This window comes from Pithys albifrons, chromosome 23 (genome assembly GCF_047495875.1).
Source record: "Pithys albifrons albifrons isolate INPA30051 chromosome 23, PitAlb_v1, whole genome shotgun sequence".
Taxonomy (NCBI): domain Eukaryota; kingdom Metazoa; phylum Chordata; class Aves; order Passeriformes; family Thamnophilidae; genus Pithys; species Pithys albifrons.
Genome location: NC_092480.1, coordinates 4,215,604 through 4,239,390, shown reverse-complemented (window position 1 = coordinate 4,239,390; position 23,787 = coordinate 4,215,604). Strand labels below are relative to the sequence as shown.

Here is a 23,787-nt window from a genome sequence, read left to right as displayed (position 1 = left end):
ACTCAGATTCCCATGGCAAAAGTGGAAGCTGAAGCGTTTTGGCTCCATGAGAGCTGCAAAGGGGACGGCTGACGCAGGAGACAGGCCCTGTTCCCATTTATACCTCGACAGCTCCTGAGTTAGAGCCAAATTTTCCCTCAGCTGTAGCCCTGTACATGTCATCCCACAAGAGACATTTAACTCAATCCCCATCTTTGCCACATTTGCACAAGTCTGGGGCTGCCAGCACTGCCTGGGGCATCACTCAGGGCTTGGCAGCGCAGCAGAGGTGCTGGCAGGGAGAGCAGGACACAGCCATTCTGCTGGGGTCTAAAACAACAAACCCAGGGTGAAAAAATCTTCCAGTGCCACCCCAGCACCCACAAGCATGCAGCCACCTCCACAAGTCATAACTTTGCTGGGAAGCATCTTGGTGGAAGAGCCCACATCCCAAAGCAGTAAGTATTGGTGCTTGTGTTAGAGAGACGCTTCAGGGAGTCTGAGCCCTCAGCTGCAGGTTTCAGTAGGAGGATTTGGGAAAGATTAGTGCAGATGGTCTATTCTGTGTAGGTAAGGGGACACATCTGCAGCCACCAGCTCACAGCCAGGGGAATCCACCGAGTAGGAGGTAAAATATGAAGTAAAGAGAAATAATGCCTCTGATGAGGGAGCAAAAGGTGAGGCGGGAGAAGAAGCAGCAGCAAGCTATGGAAAGAAGCAAGTCAGTGGGGAGCCATGAACCTGCAGTGTGCCTCCACCAAACCAAGCAGAAAGCCTCTGGATCACCAGAGCTCCAGCTGAGACTACAAATCCCAGGATCCCCTGCCACAGCAGCAGATGCAGGAGGGCAGCAGAGAAGCCCCTCAGCAGGTTTCCCTGCAGCATTTAACCCACTGCCTTTGCATCTCTCCTCCCCAGTGCTGGTGCAGGCACGTACAGAAGGGCAAGGGGCTGCGGGTGGGGAGGCTGGAGGGGAAACGCAACACTAATCCCTCCTGGGAATGGGAGACAGCCCTTGCAGAGGGACAGCACATGTGCAGGTGGGATGCTGTGGTGGCCTCAGCCAGCCCTGGGGAGAATGGTTTGCCTTTCCAGCCTCAACAACCACAGCAGCAGGAGGGGAGGATGAATCTGCAGGAAATGAAGCCATGTTTTGCTTCAGCATCCCAGAGCCACAGCAGGGAGGAAAATACATGGATGGGCAGCACTCTGGGTGGCACTGCATGATCCAGCACTGTCACAGATCCCTGGTCCCAGGGAGCAGCACAGTCCCCAGGTATCACACCCTACAGTCAGGGCAAGACAGGTCAATGCCTCCCTATCCAAAATCCCCACAGCTTCCTATAAAATCCTTAAGGCAAGCTTGGTGTAAACACCTTTCCCTGCTGGCTGCTCTCCCCAGTGTGGGGTCTGGAATTGCTTTGAGGAGGCAGGAACTCGGCAGCAGGTTGTAGAGCAAGAGCGGCAGCAGCTGCAGAAGCAGCCACATTTCCAGAGCACAGAGGTTTAACCACTCCTTCCCAAGGACATTTTCATCAAAGCAAGGTCTGCACCACTCAGCTCATTCCCTCGTTTTCCCTCTCTGCTCAATCCATTCCTCCTTTCCATTGCCAGACAGACTGCCCAGCCTCAGGCTGGAGCAGAGCAGAAATCATTACAGGCAGCGTCTCGCTCTCTCCTATCAGCATTCTCCATCGGGGCAAATTAAGGCAAGGAAGGAGAGAGCAAGCAAGAGGAAAGGCTGAAGAATGGCAGCCCACACCTGGGAAGGGAAGGGAAGGGATCACCCCCTCCACATTTCCAAGGATGACTCTTCACAGGAAAACAAGAACAGAGCCCAAAGAAAACCCCAATCTTGCTGCAGCTGCATTTTGCCCTCCCCTGCCCCAGGGGAAAGGCACAGGGCTGAGCTGCAGGAAGGTGGAATGCACCCACCAGCTTTGAGTGTCAGGTGGCACAGGGGCATTGGGAACAATGCCCCAGGGGCTCAGATCAAGCCAGCATCTCACAGTGGCTGGTCATGATCTCAGCTGGGATTTAACCACCTCCAGGGAGCCACAGAGGAAGGAGAGATGATTTCTGCTTAGTCACAGCTCTTCCAGGACACACTCTCTAAAGGTTGCATTTTCCATTCTCTCCCTGGCTGCTAAGCCCCACAAACAGTTTATCTTGAAATTAGATGCCAGAGGCAGAGTTACAGGAATGCAAAGCACCTCCCTTGCACCACAAGGAGACTAAAACCTGCTGGGGCAGACAGGTAGTGGCCAGGACAGGAGGGAGAGGAAATATGAGAACTACATGATCCCACCACCACCCAAATCTCCAAGGAACCCAATGCCCAGGGGCACAGTGCCAGGCATGCCACCCTCACCACCCTCCTCCCCCCCGGCTGCTCAAAGCTCGGGTCGGCTGGAAAGGAAAAGAAGCAGAGAGCAAAGCATGCCAGGATGACTCACAGAGGGCCGTACCAAACTGAGAAAGTCTGCTCGTATCCACCGTCGTAGCCGGGCTCCCAGGACACGTTGGCTGAGGTCATGGCGGCCACAACGTGCACGCTGGTCGGGGCGTGAGGGCTTGTGCCTGTGGGGACAAGGGGACAGGTTAAAGGGGAGCAGGATCACAAAGGCAAGGGGGCTGGAAAGGGGTCTGCTCACAAGCCATGACCCCAAAGGACTCCTCTTACACCGAAGGCCACCTGAATTTCTGCTGGAAATAGCAGCAAGACAACGGTGTCCACAAGCTGCCAAGAAAAAGGCAGCTCTGCCAGTAAGTAACATTTAAAGGAGAAATTGCTCTTAGAATCATAGAATGGTTTACATTGGAAGAAACTTTAAAGGTTATCTTCTCCAGCCCTCCTGCCATGGGAAGGGACACCTTCCACTATCCGCAGGTTGCTCCAAGCTTCATCCAACCTAGCCGTGGACATTTCCAGGGATAGGGTTGCCACAGATTCTCTGGGCAGCCTGCTCCTGGGCTTCACCCCCCTCACAGTAAGGAGTGTCTTCCCAATATCTCATCTAAACCTTTTGTCAAGATGGCACAGGCTTAAGCTCTGCCAGGGGAGGTTTAGGTTGGATATTAGAAATTCTTTCCAGAGAGAGTGCTCAGGCATTGGAATGGCCTGCCCAGAGAGGTGGTGGATTCTCCATCCCTGGAGGTTTTTAAGATCAAACTGGGTGTGGCACTCAGTGCCATGATCTGGTAATCACAGTGGTGTTGGATCAAGGGTTGGACTTAAAGATCTCAGAGGTCTCTTCCAACCGATTGATTCTATGCTTCTATGATTCAGTCTGAAGCCATTCCCCCTTGTCCTGTCACTACAGTTCTCTCCATGGGGAGCATCCCCACCTCCTGCCTTGCCAACAGGCTGCCTGGGGGGCTGTACACAGGGCCCCTTCCCCTCCCTGCCCGTACCTACGACGGTAAGGTGGGTGCTGGCAGTAATGCTTGCGACGATGTTGGTGGCGACACACTCCCACTCTCCGTGGTCGTCCTTGCCGAGGGAGCGGATCTGCAGGGTGCCGCCGGGCAGCGTGTTGTGCTTGCTCCTGCTGGGCTTCCCTACCTTGGGCAAGGAGTGGGATGGGGAGCCGGGCAAAGAGAGAAAAAACATGACTCAGAAGCAGGTTGTGGGGCAGGGCGAGGCGGCGGCGGGGTCACTAAGCTACCTGCGCGGCCCAGGGGACACCGCCGGCCACCGGCAGGGAATCTGGTCTCTCCAGTCGTGGCAAGGCAGACGGTTCCCCCGTTTCCGAGAGGACCTGAGGGGCAACGCGAGAGGCATGCGTCAGGGAGGCTGTGCCCAGCACTCACACACCAGCGGAAAACCCCACGGCACTCGCACGGACACTGAGCCCTGCGCCAGGGCTCAACCTCCAGCATCCAAAGCTGAAACGGCTGCGGGGACAAGGCACACTGGCCACCCCAGGAAACACCCTCCCAGGCTTGGAAAGGCATTGTCTGCCCCAGGAGATGCTCAAATTGCACCTCAGCTTCAGTCAGCAGCAGATGAGAGGCAGGACCCTTTGTGTCAGAGGTCTGGGCAGCAAGGGCCCCATGTGGATGTGGGAGGATGGCGTGTGGAGGTGGCTGGAGTCTCTCAAGATGAGCAGAAAGATCTTGTAACAACTTGTCTATGCCCATCAGCCACAGTTGTGCAAATCCTGAGTCCTCTTCAGCTGTTCTTCACATGGGGGTCTCTGCTGATGAACACTGGGGCCCACAGAACAATGCCTTGCAGGATGAGCTGATGGACACATGGGGTTACCATTGCTAAGCCCAGGAGTCCTTCAAGAGACTGGTCAGCACTGGTGGGCTGATGTGGAGCAAGGGAGTTTGCTTCTGCCACACTGGGAAACCAAGCCCAGTCCAAGACAGCCCTGTCTGGAGTTTGTGGCTCTGGGCTCATCCCAGCAATATGAGGAGGAACACCAGAAGGCATAAGTGGGACTGGAAAGAAACCTGAATGAGATTGATGAGTGGGGGAGAGAAAAATAAGATGGAGAAAAAGACTAAACAGCCAACAAGCTTCAGGCAGGTCATTTGCAACTTGTGCAAGTCATGGTCCATCTTGAGGTGGTAAAAGGGACTCAGAGATACAGCATCTCATGCCACCAGAATTGGGGACGGTGCCCACTGGGTGACACTGGGACCTTGCTCACTCTCAGGAGCCCTAAGAAGGGGATGGGAGACTTTGAGATAAGATCTTGATGGGGGCCAAGTAGCCCAGGAGGTCTCCTGTACAGTGACTTTCCTACGGGAGCAATAAAGGTGGGAAGTAAAGGGAAGGCTGCAGGTGGACTAGACTGTGCTGCCACACCTCGCTCTATGAAAAGTGACATCTTGCAATCATTATATCCAGTCCAGCAGCATTAAAACAGCCTCTTTCCAGGGTTTTTTCAAGTCATGGTGCAGCAAAACAGCTGCTGATTGGTTCAGGCCTTTGCCAAAACACAACCAAGAGGCCCCTGACATGCTCTGGTGTCACATCCATGAGAGATCCATGCCTGAGAACGGCATTGCTGGGGCTGCCACATCCTGCTGGTGACCAGACAAGGAGGAAGGTGCCCTGTGGGCAGTGCTGGCGAGGAAGAGGAGGGGGAGGCCGGGGTGGGAGCAGTGTTTCAGCTTTGTGGATGCTGCCGTGATGGTTTCACGGGGTTACAGTACTCGGTGGTCACAAGCCGGGCTTCCCCCACCCACCTGCGGGACAGGACGGCAGTGGCTCAGCCCAAAGCGAAGCAGCTGTACCTGCAGTTTGTTCTTACCGGGACAGAGTGTGGCTTCTCTGTCTGCAATATTCACCAAAAGCCAAAGGCACTGCAGATTTGTCTGGCAGGCCGGGGTACCTTTCTCCAGGCGATGATGGGAAAGGGGTCTCCGGCAGCAGCGCAAGGAATCAACAGCTCCCTCCCTGCCTCCTGTCTGTACTCCCAGCCTGGTAGCACCGTGAAATAGGGGGGGTCCTGCAGCCAAAGGGAAAACCAAAGAGTGTCAGCCCACCCCAACTCTCATCGTCAAAATCAGCCCTTTTCTAAATCAACCAAATCCCCACTTTGGGTTATCTTGAGGCACTGCAACAAAAGCTGCGTGGAAAATACATGCTAAGGTGCCCCTTCTTTCCAAAGACCCACTGCACTAAGGCCTAGAATCAGGGTCCCAGAATGGGTTGGGTTGGGAGGGACCTTGGAGCTCATCTTGTTCCAAACTGCTGCCATGGGCAGGGACATCTTCCACTAGATCAGGTTGCTTCAAGCACTGTTCAACCTGACCTTGGACATAGCCAGAGATAGGACAGCCACAGCTTCTCTGGGCAACCTGTGCCAGGGCCTCCCCACCCTCACAGGGAAGAATGTCTTCCATCTATCCAATCTAAATTTCCCTTCTTTCAGTTTGAACCCATTCTCCTTCTCCTAGCTCTACAATTCCTGACAAAGATTCCTTCTCCAGCTTCCTTGCAGGCCACCTTCAGATACTGGAAGCCTGCTGTGAGGCCTCCACACCCCCTCCTCTTCCCTAGGCTGAACAGCATCTGGGATTTTACCTCCTTAAAGGAGGAAAACACCCACCCACATCACATCAGACATCAACCTGGTTTCCTCGCCTCGGCAGCCGCCCCAGCGGATGTGTGTGTCTGGTACACAAGGCGTGCTTGTGTGAACCTCAGCGAGACACCATGAATCACTGCCGCTCACAGGCACAGGACTTCTTGTTCAGGGAAGGAAGAGGCAGCAGCTCCCACCCCAGCTGCACCAGGAGCTGCACTGGGAGCCCAGTGCGCCCCAGGCTCCGCACGCAGCCAGAGCACGTGGAGCTCAAATCATCCATTTATTAAAATCCTCCTGAACTCAAGCCCAGGCCAGCAGGGCTAAGTGTTTTGTTGGCAAAAAGGCCATCTCAGGGAGATGTTTCCTCAAAGCACCCTGGTCCAGCAGTACCAGAGCCTTATATTCTTACACAGCTGATAATTTATACTATCTTACACCAGCTGATCCAGCTCGTGCTGAAACCCGTGCTGCTGCTCCAGTGGGGTATTTCCAGCTACACCAGACAGGGTGCCCTCAGGGTTTGCCTGTCCTGGTGGGAAGCACATCTCCATCCACAGCACAGACACACCTTCACCCTCAAGCCTCTGCTGTTTCCCCCACAACCCCAGGAGCTGCTCTTGGCACTACTCATGGAAAACACACCAGATTTGAGCAGGTGAGTTACCTTCAGTACCAGTCGGGCAGGGGGAGACTGGCCCATCGTACCCAGGGCGTTATAAGGCACACAGGTGTAAGTGCCGAGAGCATCTTCAGTTGCCTCCTCTATCCGGATCGACCCGTCTTCCAGCAGGTTCCAGCCAGCATACTGCAGCAGTGAGAACCAGGGAGCTGACTGATCCTACACCCACCACAGCCTGTTCTCTTCCCTTCAGCCAAGCCCCCCACCTACGCCCAGGGTGGCTGTCACATCCCTGGGAGATACCCAATCCCATTCCCAGCATCCAAGCCATCTCCTCAACTGCAGAGAGAGGACACCTGGGCAAGATTAGCCCATCCAAACATACCCCTTCAGGGAAGGGTTGTCCTGCTCCATATGCACTCAACAGGTTTATCTTGAAGCCACGCTCCTCCCCACACAGAGCCAGGTTTTTCCATGCAGCCCAAAAGATTTAAGATCAGAATCTAATCCTAAATAAAACTGGTCCTGGAGTGGACAAGACAACTCCACCTTAGGGGCTGGGGGCACCAAGGACCAGGAAGCCACAATCAGCAACAGATTTAAATAGAATTAAAACTTCAAATTGTTAACATTTAAGCAAAAAAATTAAAATATTGAGTACTTTCTTTAAATATTTAATGTCTAATATCCTTGCTCAGATTACGATTAGAGGAAGGCAGAGACTTGTTAAAAGGGTCTTTTAACATCAGTTGCCATTGGAAAAATAAACCAGGGCCATCAGGAGGTGACTTTTGGGGGAAGCACACACTAGATCTGGGAAACACAGTGTTTCTACAGGTGCCCTGGGCTCCACACAAGAACCTGAATTAACTCTGCCCACAGCTGATAAGGAAAAGCAGAGTCATCCCACCAGCGGGACTTCTCTCTTGACAGACAAGCTGAACCCACAGGGTGCCTGGCGGTGCTTTCCTGAGGACACAAGGGTTTAAAGTCCCCTCTGTCTCTCCCTGGGGGCTCTGTTACCTTCTCGATTCGCAGGGGACGCCCGTCTTTGTTCCACTTGACCAGCGTGACCGGGGGCTCTGCCTCCACTGGGCAGCGGATGTATCCGTGTATCCCGATGGGAACGTAGATGATGGGGGGCATGTTCACCACACGGGCAGGATCTGGGAGAGCAGCAGCACCACGTCAGCATAGGGAAAGAGCCCATGTCTCCCCCCAGTTTGGCTTCAGAGGATTTTACACCACTTTTGTAATGAATTCCAAACCCAACACCACCTTGGCTCCCACAGGCTTTCTACACACAAATCCACTGTAATACCTGGCATTTCTGAGAAGCTTTAGTTATGCCCAGGGTGTTCCTACCTGGGGCTCATTAAAAGTTGCATTTATGAAGAAATATGAGAATATGCCTGTTCCAAATTCCACACCAACTTCTGTCCTGCTGAAGCCCAAGCTGCTCCATCATGGTGAAACACGTGCAAGGTGTGATGCTGTTGTGGATTGACACACCAGCAATCAAAACTATTTCAACTCCCAAGCCTTAAAACACACCATCAGCATCAACCAAGATGATAAAACGGACCTATGTCAGACTGCCATAAGCTCTTTACCTCCTTTATCTCCTCGTACTCATGGCTCGTGCCTCATTGAGGCTGGGTCATGTTGAACACCAACCACCTCCACCTTTTCCAAGATGCAAAAACCTTAAAACACACATTTAACCCCCCTCCCATGCTGCACCACCCACGCAGAGAGGCGTCTCGCAATCCTCCAGTCTAGAATGTGTCATTAACAGCACTTCTAAGAGCTTTTTAATTAAGTGCGAGTGGGTTGGAGAGAATCTAGACTTTCTTTAATAAGAAGCTTTTTGAAAAAAAAAAAAAGGTTACTTTTAATAAGAAGAGTGAGTATTTCTACGATCTTGTCTAGACACCAGCAGGGCAAGGTTATGGGAAAATCCTGACGGGGTTTACGCTGCGTTAAGGGATGAATGTGGGTTTTGGGGGTGCAGCATCTCTGCACTGCTGATGCAGTAACACCAAGTGGGGGGCAAAGACAAAGTGCTTAGTAGGAAAGGATGGAAGATGGGGGGGTGTCCTTTCCTTGTTGCTTTCTTGGGGCAAAAAAGACAAAGTTTGGGAACTCTGCTGCCTCCTTGCTGAAACACATTGCCCCATCCACTCGCCCAAACTGTGCACCCCCGGCAATGGCACCGTAACCCAGATTGCCAAGCACCACATATGGAGCAGGCTTTACCCCCCTCTGCTTAACTCCATCTCTTAGGAAATGTAATCAAGGACTCCAGCAGTGCGGGAGAGGGTAATGGGATCGAGCCTTTCACTACTAGGTCACTGGCCGGGGGCCAGCCCTGCTCACTAATGACCCAGAGATGTGGCCCCATCCAATTTGGTGAGTGGGAAGCTCCTTCCCAAAGCATCAGCCCCCATATGGATGAGGTTTGCTCAGGGGGAAAAGGGTTTGTGGCACCAAAAGCCAACCACTCTTCCTTGTGCGTCTGAACAGCAGATTGTCCAAACGCTGTTTTTCCTGTCATTAGAGCTATTTTTAACAGTTATCAGTCCTGACAAGCGGTCCTGGATTAGCAGCAAGGCAGATTTAATGGCCTGAGGCCACAGGCTTTCCCAAGAGCCACCCAGCCAGGCACATCCAAGCCCCAAATCACGCCTCTTCCTGCGCCCAGCACCACTCACACCACCCTCTGCTCACTCTGCCCCTTCACCCATCCCCACAGGGAAACAACGGGACCTCCCAGCCCATCTCACAGCAGCTCCCCCCTAACCAGTATCAGGTTTAGAGGCAGCAGCTCTGCCTCAGCCTGGAAAACCCGAGTCTTGAGCCCACTTTGCTCAGCCCTGTCTTTCATTATAAAATAAAAGCGCCGCAGCCTTTTACAGCAGAGCAATATTGCAATTGTGAGTGGCAGCAATTGAGGCCATTACTGTCGAATGCCACAGGACGCCGGTGGCACACTACCCATTACCGCCCGGGGATTCCGGGAGAACAGGCGTGGGAAGCAGCGCTCCTGCTACAGCCCTTTCTCCTCCGCTTGTTTAGATCAGTTACCGTCTGAAAAATGTGACACGCAAAGCTATGGAGCTCACAGAACAACCACACCACAGGAGCAAAGCCCCAGAATAAGCACCCAAATATACAAGCTGAGACCAAGAGCCCTGATCTGGTGCTTCCCAGCAGGATGACAGTGTGCTGGCAGCAACAGTCGGATGATGCTCACTGAGACAAAAACCACAAAGGTGGACACCAGTCCCAGGATGTTCAGCTCATTTGCTTTCTTGTCTCCCAAATCCACGTGGGATTCTCTCAGCTTTTTGCTGAAGGTAACTCCACGCTCATCCAAAGGCTGCTGTCACATCACCCTGATTCTCCTGGGATCATACCAGGACAACAGAGCCTCTGAGGCTGCCTCAGAGACAGGTGTTACCGATCCCAGACCCATCCCCGCACTCACACTGCACTGTCAGGTAGGCAGAGGCTGATGGTGAGCGGCCCAGGCTGTTGCTGGGGATACAGGTGTATTTTCCAGCATCCTCTGGCTTGACACGGAAAATAATGAGCGTTCCGTCAATCAGGATCCGCACCCTCAACTTCAGGTCGCTGCGAGAGAAGAGGAGAGAACCATCACTGGGAGACCCAGGGCAACGCCCAGCACAATCCCAGCTCCTGGCACAACTCCCAGCTGCCCTGACAGATGCCAACTCACTTCTTGAAGTAGACGTTCTCCTCCTCCCAGTACCACAGGTAGGTGAGGTTCCCAGGGTACGCCTCGGCCTGGCAGGTGAAGAGCGCATCCTGGGAGATGTTGACTGTGATGTTTTCCGGAGGGGAAACGATAAAGGGAGGTCCTGGAGCAGGGGGAAAGAGGAAAGTGTCATGCCCACCACTACAGGTATCTCCAAAAAGGTTGCTCTGGCTCAGCTCCTCAACAGCATTGTTGGTGGGAGCTGTTGGAGGGCTCTGGGGCAGAGCTGTACCCAATTTCCCAAGATCACAGCATGCAAGGACTGTCTGAGGGCCACAGTGCCCCTGTTATTCCCAACCTTTCCCTTATCTCTACAGCTTTGAGGAGGGGGTCCATGCCTGTGGTGCATGGCTCTGCTTCTCTCAGGGCACTCAACTACACGCCTCACTTCATCCTGAGCACTTTTCCAGGATAGCATCACCCCCAGGAAAAATCCAGGGGGAACAGAGCAAACTGCCAGGAGCCAGCAGTTCACCACCGCCACAAAAGCAGAGCAGAGGACACCCTGCTCTCCCCTCTCTGCCGGTAGCTGTTGACCTAATTAAAGATTTATTTAATAAGAGAGGGAGCGAGGAGCAGGAGGCCTGTCATGCATCACCACTGTCTGACGAGGCGCTTCATGACAGCCTCCATCTTTTCCCCGCTTCCCAACAAAACCAAGCTGCCATCAGGGTCTGGCTGCTCATCAGGACAGCCACCGCTGTGTCCCAATTAAGCGGATTCCTCCACCCCACAAACAGGATGTGGAGCCACAGGGCAGCCAAGCCAGCACGATGCCAAGCGGGCTGCCCCGGGGTGGCACTGCAGCCCTGTGGGTCCATGTGTCCCCATTCCCAGTGCTCCTGGGGTATGCTGGAGGGGCTGGAAGGTCTCACCTTGAACGAGCAGGCGCGTGGTGTGCACAGCCTCCCCCTGGATGCTGTACGCCCGGCAGGTGTAGGCACCTCTGTCCTCCCGGCTGACGGAGAGCACCGTAAGGCTCCCGTCGCTCACCTGGGAATGACAAGAGAAGACCCTGGAGCGTGGGCAGGGAGCCCCCCAGAGGGATGGGAGAAGACCCTCCCTGCCTCCCTGCTTCCCACGGCGGAGAGCTGCCGGGGCTTTTAGGGCCGGATGAGAAACGGGTTTCCCCGCTCAGCAAGGCTTCGGATATTAATAAACCAACACACGCGTTTGTGCTCGACGCCAAGGGGAAGGGAAAAAAAATAAATCATAAAATAAATAAATAACCATCGCAATGCATTTATCTCCTGGAGACGAGACTGGCAGGCAGCAGGATCCAAACGGCTCCTGCCAAGCAGCCCAGCACCTCAGGGTGCTTCACAAGGAGCAGGATGCCTCACTGGAGCATTCCCTGCTCCTCAGGGACCAGCTAGGGTAGGGAATGAGGTGGAGACCCCAGCCTGGTTACTGTCCTCCCACCAAGGGGACACCTCACAGCTGGAAGAGGACTGGACAGATTCCCCCTCAGGGACACAGCAGAGGATGGATGGACAAGGGACCATCACCCTCAGGGTTGCAGCACCCCCATGCACAAGAAGCCCTCCCAGCCAGGCTTCCCCCCCCACCTCATTCTGCCTCATCCTTCTATTTCAATTAGTAACAAATGATTCCTAATTACTCTCATTAGTGCCTGCGCTGATTCCAATGCCTGATTTACCAATTACAGCTCAGGGGGGAATCTCTGCCTAGGAGCCTCTGGGATGCAAAAAGGGTCCTGAAGGGGAGGGGAGGAGGGGAAATCCTCCCTGCTCAAACCCCTGCTGCATCCATCCCTGTTGCAGGACACACATTCCCAAATTGCAGCCCCCATCCTACCTCTGGGGTCCCAGCCCCCGGGATGAGTCTACAGGGAACAGCTTGGGTTCAGGAGCAGGGCTGTCCCAAGCACCTGGGGGGCCTCCAGCTCTCCCCCAAGGGCAGGCAGTGTCACAGACTGCTGCCCAGCAGGGATGGGGAGGCGGGAAACAGGCATCTCAGCATGGAAAAGTGCTGAGAAAGCACCTCTGGCTTTAGGCATGGCAGAACTGCCGCCACTGTGGCCCTGTCAATACTGTCCCTGCCAGTGACGAACCCAGGAGTCCCCACAGCAGCCCCCACCACAGCCTCTGTGCCCCACCTACCTGGTACTTGCCATTGGCACCCAAAAGGTCTCCCTCTCTCAGCCAGGTGACGATGGGCTTGGGGTTCCCGAACGCCATGCAGGTCAAGGTGACACTGCTGCCCTCCTTCGCCTCTACGTACTGCGGAGGTGTCTCCGTGAAGGTGGGGGGAGCTGTGGGGCACAGGAGACCACCGTGACCCCCTGGTTCACCCATAGGTCTGGGGGGGACACAGGGGGAGAGAGGAGGCTGCTGCCTGCACACCAGGGACACCCTGCACATCTCCACGGCGGGGCTGCGACCACCCCAAAGGCGAACAGAGCTGCAGGGACAGGGATGACACTGGTTGTCACAGCAGCTGCCCCTGGGGACACCGACCAAGAGCTGCCACACTGCACCCCAGCCCTGTCCCCTCTCCTCCCCACCAGCTCCAGGGCATGGCACAAAGTCCCCCCCTTGCTGCACATTAACTCGCTCTTGTCAAAACATGGGAAAACACCGCAGTGCAGATCGAAAGGCTCCTTCCTGATGAAAGAGGCTGGCAGGATTACAGCCCGCCCCTAATTACCCGCGGTTGTTAAAGCCCACTTTAGAGGAAGACAGGTTGGCAATTTAATCTGCTCGGGGAAAAAAGGAAAAATAAAGAATTATATTCTGTTTCTCCCCAAATGATTTTTATTTTCCCCCTAAGAAAATTAAGTGTTGTAATGCGCTGGGGGAAAGCCACAGCCTTCACCCTGAAAGCAATTCCTCGAGCAGGAAGGATTATGGTTATTATATTGTTATTAAGCCCCTGCACACCCTGTGCTGTATAAAACCCAAAAATTGCCCCCATTTTGCTAAGAGGAAGGACAGGGTATCTGGGGCCACTTCCAGTCTCCTGAGCTGGTGGTTTGCAGGATCTGCACATGTGGTGGAGGTGATCCATGTACTATCCTCCTCCTCCTCCTCTCATCCTCCTTCCCAAGCCCTCGGAGCTCATTAGCAGGCAGGGGGAAAGCAGGAAACGGCAGGCAGGGCAGCAGGCAGGGATGGGGCCAGTGGCCTGCACAGCCCTGCTTGCAAAGCTCCTGCTCACTAATTGGGCTCAATTAGGTGGCTCTGCTCCATGCCGTCCCCCCAAAGGTTAAATTAATTGCTCAAGGTCAAGGCAAGACCAGCTAGGAGCTGCTGGTGCCCAGATCTCCTCTCTAGCCACCCCACTGCAGCAGGAGAGACACAGCTCTGCTGCTGGGCTAAAAATAAATATCTCTCCTGATGTGGAGAATGACAATTTGCTAATTAGTTTAATATACGGCCTTAATAAAATGAAAAAGTAATTTGAGCAAATCTGAATTTCAAGAAAACAAAGATTTGATTTTCTGATCTGTTTGTTGAGAAGAGATTCGTTCCCAGCCCTGGTTCTTGATGTCTCTCCTTTAAACAAGCTTCGTGTAATTAAACCAAGGAATCCCTAATAAAACTTTGTCCCTTTTGAAGTCACACCCTGGCTGGAGCAGCCAGCCTGGATGGCTTCAGGCTTGCATGTCTACAAGGCCCAGATGACACTGAGGTACAGCATCTATCAGAAATCCTGCATCCATCAGGAATCCCACATCCATCAGAAATCCCGCATCCATCAGGAATCCCACTGTGGCACTGGGGGGATGCCACAGCCCCCTGCCCTGCTCACCGTTGACCGTGAGGTGGACCCAGCTGCCGTTGTGGAAGGTGTCGTACTGCTGGTCCAGCATGAGCACTTTGCACTCGTACCAGCCCTGGTCCTCTGAGCGCACCTGCTCAATGCGCAGGGAGGCTTTGTCGTGCAGGCTGGCCCGGCCTGTGGGAGAGCACAGCGTTGGCATGACAGTCCCCTGACAGAAGGGCAGTCCCCAGGGCATGGCCACAGGGGACACCCCATCCCATCCCACCCCATCCCGGTTTGGGGCTGGTGGAGCCTCACGGCACGCTCACGGCCAGCCGGTGACACACTCGCCCATCTGGGGACGGCAGAGCCAAGCTGCCATGGCCAGGCAAGGTGCCTCGAGCGGCGTCTGCCTGCAGTGACACCGGCCTTCTGCTCCCAGCCAGGGGCTGGCGGTGGTACAGCCGGCACGCAGGCGTGCCCCAAAGCTTTTCCCAGCCTTGGAGACTCCCAAAAGGAAGGGCAGCCCTGAGATGACCTGGTGCACAGCTCAGACTCAAAAAGTGGGTCAAGAGCAAAGCAGCCCAAACCTCCACCACTGGGCTGTCGTATCACTCATTCATGAGCTGAGTTTAGCAGGGCTCAGCCCAGGCTTGAGTGGTGCATATTTTCCCTGCTGCAGCGTTTCTCAGGGAACAATCTGGGTGGAGAGCCCTGCAAGACCCAGGGAAGAACCCCAGGACAGCTCTCCCCAGCAAATGGGATACCAAAATGGGTTTGCCCCAGAACACCAGCCTCCTTAGGGCTGGTCCCCAGCACACAGACCCCATCAGAGGACACCAGTCACGTGTCACAGCCAGCACATTGGCAAGCGGCCACATGGGCTCTGCAGCTTCAACCTGTCACCTCCACCCAGCACGTGGCCCTGGCTCCATCCCCGCAGGATCCCTCCCCAGGCTCACAGCTGCTCCGGGGCACAGCGGCAGCAGCAGCAGCCACCGCCACCACACGTCACCCTGGGTTTCTCTGCCTCGCTTGCTCCCGTCCCACGCAGCCCAGCTGGCTTCCTAACGCTGCTGCTTAATTAAAACCAACTGGGTGGAAAGCGAGCAACGAGAGGCAGAGCCCGCCTGGTTTCCGACAGAGGAACGGATGGAGCGGAGCTGCACTTCCCAGGCTGTGTCGCAGCCGGGACCCGGCACGTCCCCCTTGTCCCCCTGCACCCCCAAGACTCACCAGCATACTCTGGGTCGACATGGGGAGGGTAAAACCCAAACTTGATGAAGATGGGGATAGGGACGCCAAACTTGAACCACTCCACGACATAAGGAGGGGGCTGTCCCGTGAGCGGGTGGATCACGTCGCATCCCAGGATCACGCTCTCGCCAGCGCGAGCGGTCACGAACTCGGGCTCCTCCCTCGAGCCGAGGGCACCTGTGAGAAGGTGAAGGAACAAACTGTGGCTGATCCCACCGCTGGATCCCAGCATCAGGCTGGGACCCCCAGGAGAGCCACAGCAGAGGAGATGCCTGTCCCCAGCTGCCTGTCTCCACTGAGGGCAGCCCCTGAGTCTTCCTTGCCCCCAGACCAAGGGGGAGTCCCCAAGCCCCTTCACTCAGTTCCAGGGCCACCCTAAGCAATCAGAAGATTCATGAAAGTGGCCATCAGCACTCACTGCTCCAGGACAGCTTCTCAACATCTGTGCCAGGGCAGGGGTGCTGCCCAGAGACCCTGCAGGGGTTTTGGGGAACCCCCTGGTCTCAATAGAGGAGGCACAGAGCATGCCTAGCACTGCTCCCCATCTACCAGCACCACCAGGGCTACCCTGCATCCTTGTGGCAGGGAAAAAGCTGCTTTTAGCAGCCCTGTTTGTGCCCCCACATCCTCCAGCGAGCAGGACTGAGCACACAGGGACAACTGACCACAGCTCTGCTGTACCAGCCCAGCAACCCATCCAGCTTTCCTGCAGCTGCCAGGGTGGGCTGAGGCCCTGGAGCAGCAATGCCCCAGCCAAGTCAACATGTCCTTGGGCATCCCTGAGAGCACTGAGCCTGAAACCCGGCTGCGACCTGCACATCAGGTCTGTCACCCTGCTCCTCCCAGCTGGGTAATTACAGGGGACTTCGGTCTCAGCTCCCAGGCTGCTCCACCCCGGCTGTGCTCGCTGCAGCCTGGCGTCATCCTGCTCTGCCAGCAGCAGCAAAGCTGCATCCTCAGCACAGCGTTCAGAAAGGGAAAGAGAGGGAAACCCAGGGCTGGGGGGAAGCCAAAAGGAGGGGAGGGGGATCCCCAAAAAACTAGGTTCAGACCCACATCTCCTCTCCCATCAAGGAAGGGCCCCCCATTTTCCTGGCACACGCGGCTACCGCCTGCTCCGGGGGGATGCTCGGGGAGGGATGCTCGGGGAAGCACGTTCCCACTCCTCCGCGCTGCTCCTCGGGGCCGCCGGTGATTGGCGGCGAGTGACATCACCGCTTCCCCGCCGCGGGAGCCGAGCATCACCGGCTATTTTTGGCTCTGGCACAAGCGCGTACCGGCGAGAGGCCCGTGATGTGCCACCCCACGGGCCCCACCAGCCGAGTGTCCCCGTGGGAAGGGCAGCGGGCAGAGCTGGCCAGGCTTCACGCAGGGCACACGCAAGTGTGCCAGCGCAGAGGGTCACAGAGTGACGGTCATCCAAGTGTCCTCAGCCTCCACACCACCGGAAAACTGGGCACTGGTGGCTGTTCCACTGGGAGGGCTGGCTGGTGGCAGCGGGGCGGGTGACGCCGGGGTGCAAAGCTGCGAACCATCTGCAAGGAGCAGACGCTGCATTGCACGCCCACTGCAGGCACCCGGCCCTGCCAAGGGGGTCCTGCACAGCCACGGATCTGCCTGGACCCCCAGACCGCCCTGGGGTGGGGGGATTGCTAAGCACACACGTGCAGTGTGCATGCACACACGCACCCCACTTTGCACCACGCCGACAACACTCTCACACCTCTCCATCCCTCGTTACCGCTGCATCGCCAATGAGCTCGCATTCGCACCCTGTCAGCAGGGACGGTGTCAGCCCTCCCCTGCCGCCCCGGCACAGTGCTGTGAGAGCCCGTCCTGACCCCGCTGCGCCCATCCCGGGGGGCTGCGCTGCAGGGCTGGAACCCCCCTCCCTGCCCATGGTCCTCCTGCGCCGATCGGGGACAGCAGCTGTCACGTGCTGCTCAAGAGCATCCAAGGACGCGCTTCCCTGGCCGCCTTGCCCGAGCCAGCGGGTCCCCAGCACCTCGCAGCCTTCAGAGCCACAGCCCTCACGCCACGGACAGCAGAGGATGGAGAGGGCAGCACTGCAGCCCTTTTCCAAGTCCCCTGCCTGCTCCAGCCCACCAGCTCCTGGGGTACCAAGGCAGCTTCTTGGTTTCCAGCTCCTCAACACCAAATGGAGCCTGGGATGCTGATGTTTGCCCAGCTGGAGCAGCTCCCTGCCCAAGAGGCCACTCAGACTCCCTGGGGATGGGTGCCAAGGCATCACACGACTCCAGGATCCCCTCCCTGACTGGCTCCCCAGCAAACCAGTGGGTGACGTCCCCGGGGATGGGACGAGCCAGCCACTCCACTGGACCCACGGCTGGCCAGGGCTGCCCGGGCATAGGAAAATAGGTCAGGCCCAGCAGCTCTGAGCGCCGGTGTCTGATCGCAAGGCCGGTGGGGAATTGCACGCACGGCTGAGCATCACCTCCCCACGCACACGGCCGACTGGCAGCCACGACAGATAACCGGCCCCCGGCTCTCCCCAGCTGCCACCCGCCCCGCTACCGGCCCCGTGCCCTCCTGTCCCTGCTTCCAGAGCAGCAGGAAAGCAATGGGGAGATGTTTCCCAGACCTTCCTCGAGTGTCCAAAACTCCCCAACGCAACCCTGCGCTCACATCCCCGACCAGGTTTTCATCCCAAGTCCAGGCCAAGAAGGCACGCGAGTGACGGAAGCTGCAGCTCTAAACTCCAAGTGTTTCTCACCCCCACGTTTGTAGGGAAACGCCTGAAAACAACTCGCAGACGCCAGAAGAAACAGAGCACAAATAGACAGAGTATTTTTAAACCCACTTGGTTTTCCCAGCCAAGTTCAGAGGGGCTTCAAGTCTGGAAATAGGGTCAACATCAGGGAGCAGCAGCAGCTGCAGGGATGCAAACCCCACATCCCCCTCATTGCAGGAGCTCACGTGAAGCTGGGGGATGCCTCGTAAAGAAAAACAAGTAATCAACAGGCTTCGTCATCCAAGCAGATCCAGGAAAAATAAAAGCATGCCGCGTGCCAGGAGGCAAGAATACAAGATGCGGAGGTGGAGTTGAACAGCATCCCAAAGGGAGAGGAGGGAAGGATGCCACCACTGAGACGGTGCCACCATGGGGCTCCCCAGGATGGCAATGCCAAGGATGGGGAGACCCTCACCTGGATATCTGGGCAGCCAGTTCCTCTCATCCCAAGAGCAGAGATATATGGTGCCACAGGACATAGTGAAGTTGAAGGTATCCAGCATCTCAGGTGCACTCGCCAAAGCAGGATCCTTCCTGTAAATGCTTTGTGGCCAAGACAGAGAGGTTTCCAAAGGAAACCTGGGAAGGTTGTCTTGCCTGGCACAGGGGAAACCCATGCTCTGAGGTCAGAGAGGTGATTCTGTCCTGACCTACCATCTGCCTGCAGCCTGCTAATGGGCACAAAGGCACCACTATCTGCTTCCAATGTTGCCCCTCTACCCCAGGCACTCATCCCCATCCCTGTCCCACCATGGGGATGGCTGGGGGACCAGGCACGAGGCCCCAAGCCCGTGGACCTCTCCTTCCTGCCACGCGGAGACGAGATCTGCTCTGACACATCCCGCTCACATCGGTGGAGGCGGGCTATGGCAGGGATCTCTGAGGACAAGGCCACCAGCGTGGCATATGGAGGCCAGCAGGGAAGGAGAGCAGGCAGCCATGGCTGTGAGATGAGGAGGGGGGTGACTGCAGCCCAGGGTAGGGGACAGGACAACGCTCTGCAGGAATCCCACTGAAGAAGCAACGCATGGGGCACCTGCCCCCCACCTGAACAGCCCCCCCCAAATATTTCTGGGGGGTTCCCCCCACCACTGCAAACCTCATCCGCCCCTCCATGGCCAGGGGTACCCACAGCCCCCCAAAAGCATCTGCCTGTCCCCTGATGGGAGGCAGCCCCAGGGGCTGGGAGCACAGCCCTCGCCCCCTCCCCCAGCTGGAAAGCAGCATCTGGGCTTTCAGCGCGATTCCTGCATTTTAAACCCGATTTTCCAGATGGATGGAGGGCAGCGCGCAGGTCAAGTGACATGCCTCAAGGTCACGCGGGGCCAGCCGAGGAGAAGGATTAGCTGCTGTGAGGGGTGGCTCGGTGCCCCATTCACAGCAAGACAGTGACTCTGAACCCTGCTCCTGGGCACGAGGGGTATCCTGTGGGACCACCAATGCCATCCCTGCACAGGCTGGCAGCTACCCCAGGGGAGCATACATGCATGGCTGCTGCCCCACAGCAGCCCATGGTGGGTCCACGTTCCCTGGAATGACACAGGTGGGAGCATGCTTGGCTGGGCAGCAGCTCAGAGAGCACGTGGTAAGCACACGTTGGCAGAGAGGCACAGAGATGGGCAAGTGAGAAGATTACTTCCCTGTGGTCACCCTACTCCCACATGGGGGTCTCCTGCATTCCCTCACCCTCTAAACACCACCTGGTGTAAAGCATCCTCAAGAGCCACACGGCAGCTGCCTCGTAGGAGCCATCATCTCCCAGCAACGACCAGCAGCTACCTGTGCACTCCCTGTGAGCTCCCTCTGCGTGCCACGGGGCCGAACAAGCCTCTGCAGTGGGAGGCTGGAGTCCAAACTCATCCCAGAGGAGACCTGCTTCACCTGGAGAACACTGCCAGGGTGCTGTGCCCCCCAGCCCACTCCCACATGGCACTAAGACCCACAGGCAGGCTGCCCGTTGCCCTCCTCACAGAGCAGTATGTACCATCCTGGTGACTTCACAGCCTTCCTGGGAAACTGGGATGCAGGCAGCGCTCCGAGCTGCCCGCCAGCAGCTCCTGAATCACACTGTTCCTGGCTCAGGCAGCCCTCCCACCAACGCCAGCCTCTCCATCATGAAGCAGGAGGAAGGGAGTTGTTTTTCCAAAGGCCAGCTGGTCGCTCAGGGCTCCCAGCTCGGGAAATGCCTACCGCAGGGAAAGGAAGAGGGAAGGACTCCGCCAGTGGCACGAAACAGGGCTGGACCCGCTGCTCGCCCATGTGCAGGGCTTCTCTTCCAGCCTGACAGCATGACCTCCAAGATGAAGGACAGGAGGTGAGCAGGAGCTGTCCCACCCTGATGCAGCTCTGGAGAGGAACTTGAAGGGTTTGCCCATCACCGGTGAAGCATCTTCCAAGTCAAAAGGCAACTGAGTCGCGAAAGCATCACCACAAAACCCCTCCGGCAAGCCAAGTCATCGACCAAGGCACTCACATCCCTCCCTGCCCTGAGCGCTCCCATCCAACAGGTCCAGAGGAGCAGAAATCCTCCAGGGAAGGATGGAAAGGGAGCTGGACCAACGCCCTTGGCCATTCCCGCTGCCAAACCATCCCCTTGCCAGAAGAGAGTGGAGCCAAAGCCGCACATGCCAAATCCGGCAACTGACAGTCCAGACCCCTCCACAGCCAAAGAGGCACCATCCCTTGTGTGCAACAGCTCTGCACCGGGAGCAAGTAGGGAACGCAGCGCCGGCACCACCGCGCCGAATTACTCCAATCGGCCAAGGTCAGTGCCAGGAACGTCGCCCGCCGTGGTGTCCAGAGAACCTCTTCCACAGCAGCCCTTGCCTGGAGCTGGTGAAGCCAAATCCTCCCTCTGCAAACCCGCCTGCTGGATCCACAAGCATCCCCACTCACCGTGTGGTGCCACAGCGTCACACCCGTGGGAGAGGGAGGAAAAGCCCCTCAGTGTGACGGCACTGCTGGGAATGCCAGGAGGCCAGATCCCTCCCCTGACACCCACTCCCAGTGCGGTCACGTCCTGGCTCTCCTCCCCCATGCCATAAGAGGGGATAACGCACCCTCCTTCCTCCTCTGAGCCGATTAATGCCTGGAAAGCCCTCGGAGAGGGGCCAGGGACAGTGCTACTCCTTCTCAGCTCGGCAAGAAGGCAGTGTGGGAGGAAGGCCACAGCAGGGGCAAAAGCCCTGGAGAGGGCATCGGCACACGGTGAGCACCAGCTCTGCTCCAAAGCAATGCAGGGTACCAGCCTCCCCACGAGGGGAAGACAGCGAGAGGATTAAGGGGTTGCAGCAGCTGTGGCAAGTCCTGTGGGCTCCTCTCCCCCCACAGCCCTGCACAGGGACCACGCCGACCCACAGCACCCCCTCATCAGGCATCTACCCACGCATTACTCACAGCGCGCTCATTCATCATGCACATGCTGCTCCACACACACAGCACCCCCGTGCTGGGGGTTCCCGGCACACTCCCACCCCAGCACCAGTTCCAGAGCCCCATCCCAACGGCTCCAGGGTATTTCCAAGTTCCCAAACGCTGAACTCGCCTGCTCTGCTCCTCTCCCAGGCAGAGCATCCCTCCACAAACCGCTGCTGCAAACCACTGCCTCACCACACTGCAGCATGAATTTCAGGCAGGCAGCAGCCAGCCATGGCTCAGTAAGAGGGGATATGTACCCCCAAATGGGGCAGCCCCCATTCTGATCGCCCCCAAAAGGACAGCTCCCTCCTGACACACCCCCCACATCTCCAAGGAGCTGACTGCCAGGCAAGGATGCCAAGGGACTGTGGCAGGGTGCAGGTGTGACCCTGTGGGCTCAAGGAGTGCTGTGAACTGGGGGGGGGAGGGGACTGCAGCACCCTGGCAGTGCCCCCTCCCAGCCCACCCATGCCCGCCGAGCCAGCACTCCCCCCTGCCACAGGGAGGGGAGTGGTAGTGGCTGCCAGCCAGGCATCACTTGCTGCCGGCAGCCACTGCATCCCCATGGGCAGGGCACAGTGACACCCAGGGCACAGCTCCTGGGTCTTATCCCGAGTAGGGACCACCAGGATGCAGGGATGACCCCGTGCCCAGCGAGGAAATAGCAGCAGAGAGGGAGGACGGTGCTGCACCAGCGGCAGGCAGCTCCCCTCTACCTGCAGGGATGGCTCAAGGAGGTGGGAGGGGGCTGGCAGCTGGAGGAAAAGAAGCAGGAAAATCAGGGTTATTCCCCACCGCCGTCTCCCTCCTGACCTTGGACAACCCTGTGCCTCAGTTTACCCCAGCACAGCAGCCAGCCTGCAGTGGGGGGAAGGAGGGCAGCCTCTCCTGGACGAGGGGGGAGCAAAGTCACCCCCAAACCCGCAGCCGGGGCACTGCAGGAGAGCGCGACGAATCCCTCCTGCTTTTCTCCTTGCCCAGCCGGGCTACCCTTGCAGGGAAGGGCAAACGCCGCCCGCACCCCCGGCGCTGCCGCAAGCGCTTCCCCAGGATGAGAGAAAAAATATGGATGCGAGAAATCCTTGTCCATCTCTGATCGCGGGGGACACTCAGCCAGCCGAGCCCCGCGCCAGGACCCGCACCCGTTTGCCTTCTCCCGAAAGGAATTTCCAACCCTTGGGCAAAGGCTCAGCCGTACCGAGAGCGCGGCTTCCCGAACTTCCCCAGCTGCAGCCGCTGCCCTCGGGGAGGTCACGGCCAGCCCCGCCGAGCGCCTGCGGAAGGAGGATGCGCCGGGCGCTCCCGGCTCCCCCCGGCAGCGGGGGATGAAGGAATCGCCAGCGCCCCGCCGCAGCGGAAAGCGCTCGGTCCCCGCACCGGCAGCGGGGAGGACGCGAACCCCGCCAAGCCCCTCCGCAGCCGCATTCCCCTCCCTCCAACCCTTTCCCGGTCCCCTCTGCCCGGGACGTGATGCCCCCCGCGGTGCGCGCATCCCTCCCGGTCCATGCGCATCCCCCGGTCGATGCGCATCCCCCCGCCGCAGCCGGTGCAAGGCGCGGGGGGGGACACACACAGGCGGCCGGGGTCACCCCGGCGGAGCACACCCCGCGGCCCCACTCACCTTGGACGGGCAGCCCGCGGGCGCCGAGCACACTTGCTACCAAAGCGGCCACATACCAAATCATAGTACTACCGGCCCCCGGTGCGCAGCATCTTCCGCCCGCCGGGCGGCCCGGCCGGGGCGGGGCGGGGCCGGGCCGGGGCGGCCGTGGCCGGGCAGGGCTCTGCGGGGCTGGCGGGGTGGCTCGGGGCCGGAGGGGCGGCTCAGGGGCGGCTCAGGGCCGGCCGCCCTGCGCTGAGCCCGCGCCCATCCCCGTCCCCATCCCCATCCCCGCACCTGCGCTCCGCCGCGCGGTGCAGCCAAGCCTGCGCCCTTTAGCGGCTCGGCACCGCCCCCGCCCGCCGCCCATTGGCCGCGCCCCGGCGGAGTGGGCGGTGATTGGCCGCCGGCGCGGCCCGGGCCGGTTCAAGGTGGGTTGGCGCGCACGGGGCCCCCGCGCCGCAGTATCATGCGCACTGCCGGGAGCGGCGCGGTCACCTCCGCCGGACCGGCGGGCACCTCCACCTCGGCACAGGTGTGCCCTGCGCCGGACCGCGACACCCCGCTGCCTCCGGCTGTGCCAGGCCACCGGCTCGGTGTCACCGCCCT

General features: G+C 57.9%; 1 protein-coding gene across 8 annotated transcripts in view; it reads right to left on the bottom strand.

The window, feature by feature from the left end:
• IGSF9B (immunoglobulin superfamily member 9B) overlaps positions 1-23,476 on the bottom strand; it is a 47,459-nt gene extending 23,983 nt beyond the window's left edge. For 7 of the 8 annotated variants that reach the window (XR_011699609.1, XR_011699610.1, XR_011699611.1 and 4 more), the window contains exons 1-13: positions 23,200-23,476; positions 15,389-15,586; positions 14,201-14,347; positions 12,550-12,701; positions 11,302-11,419; positions 10,388-10,529; positions 10,136-10,281; positions 7,669-7,811; positions 6,691-6,831; positions 5,328-5,444; positions 3,648-3,740; positions 3,394-3,544; positions 2,436-2,559 (exon numbers count right to left, since the gene is read on the bottom strand). Coding sequence is in view for 4 of the 8 variants with exons in the window: in XM_071576204.1 (XP_071432305.1) it covers positions 2,436-2,559; positions 3,394-3,544; positions 3,648-3,740; positions 5,328-5,444; positions 6,691-6,831; positions 7,669-7,811; positions 10,136-10,281; positions 10,388-10,529; positions 11,302-11,419; positions 12,550-12,701; positions 14,201-14,347; positions 15,389-15,586; positions 23,200-23,263 (1,736 nt within the window). In the remaining 4 variants the exon portion in view is untranslated. The remainder of the gene's footprint in view (positions 1-2,435; positions 2,560-3,393; positions 3,545-3,647; positions 3,741-5,327; positions 5,445-6,690; positions 6,832-7,668; positions 7,812-10,135; positions 10,282-10,387; positions 10,530-11,301; positions 11,420-12,549; positions 12,702-14,200; positions 14,348-15,388; positions 15,587-23,199) is intronic. The other variant, XM_071576205.1, reaches the window with a different exon arrangement.
• Positions 23,477-23,787: the final 311 nt, after the last annotated feature.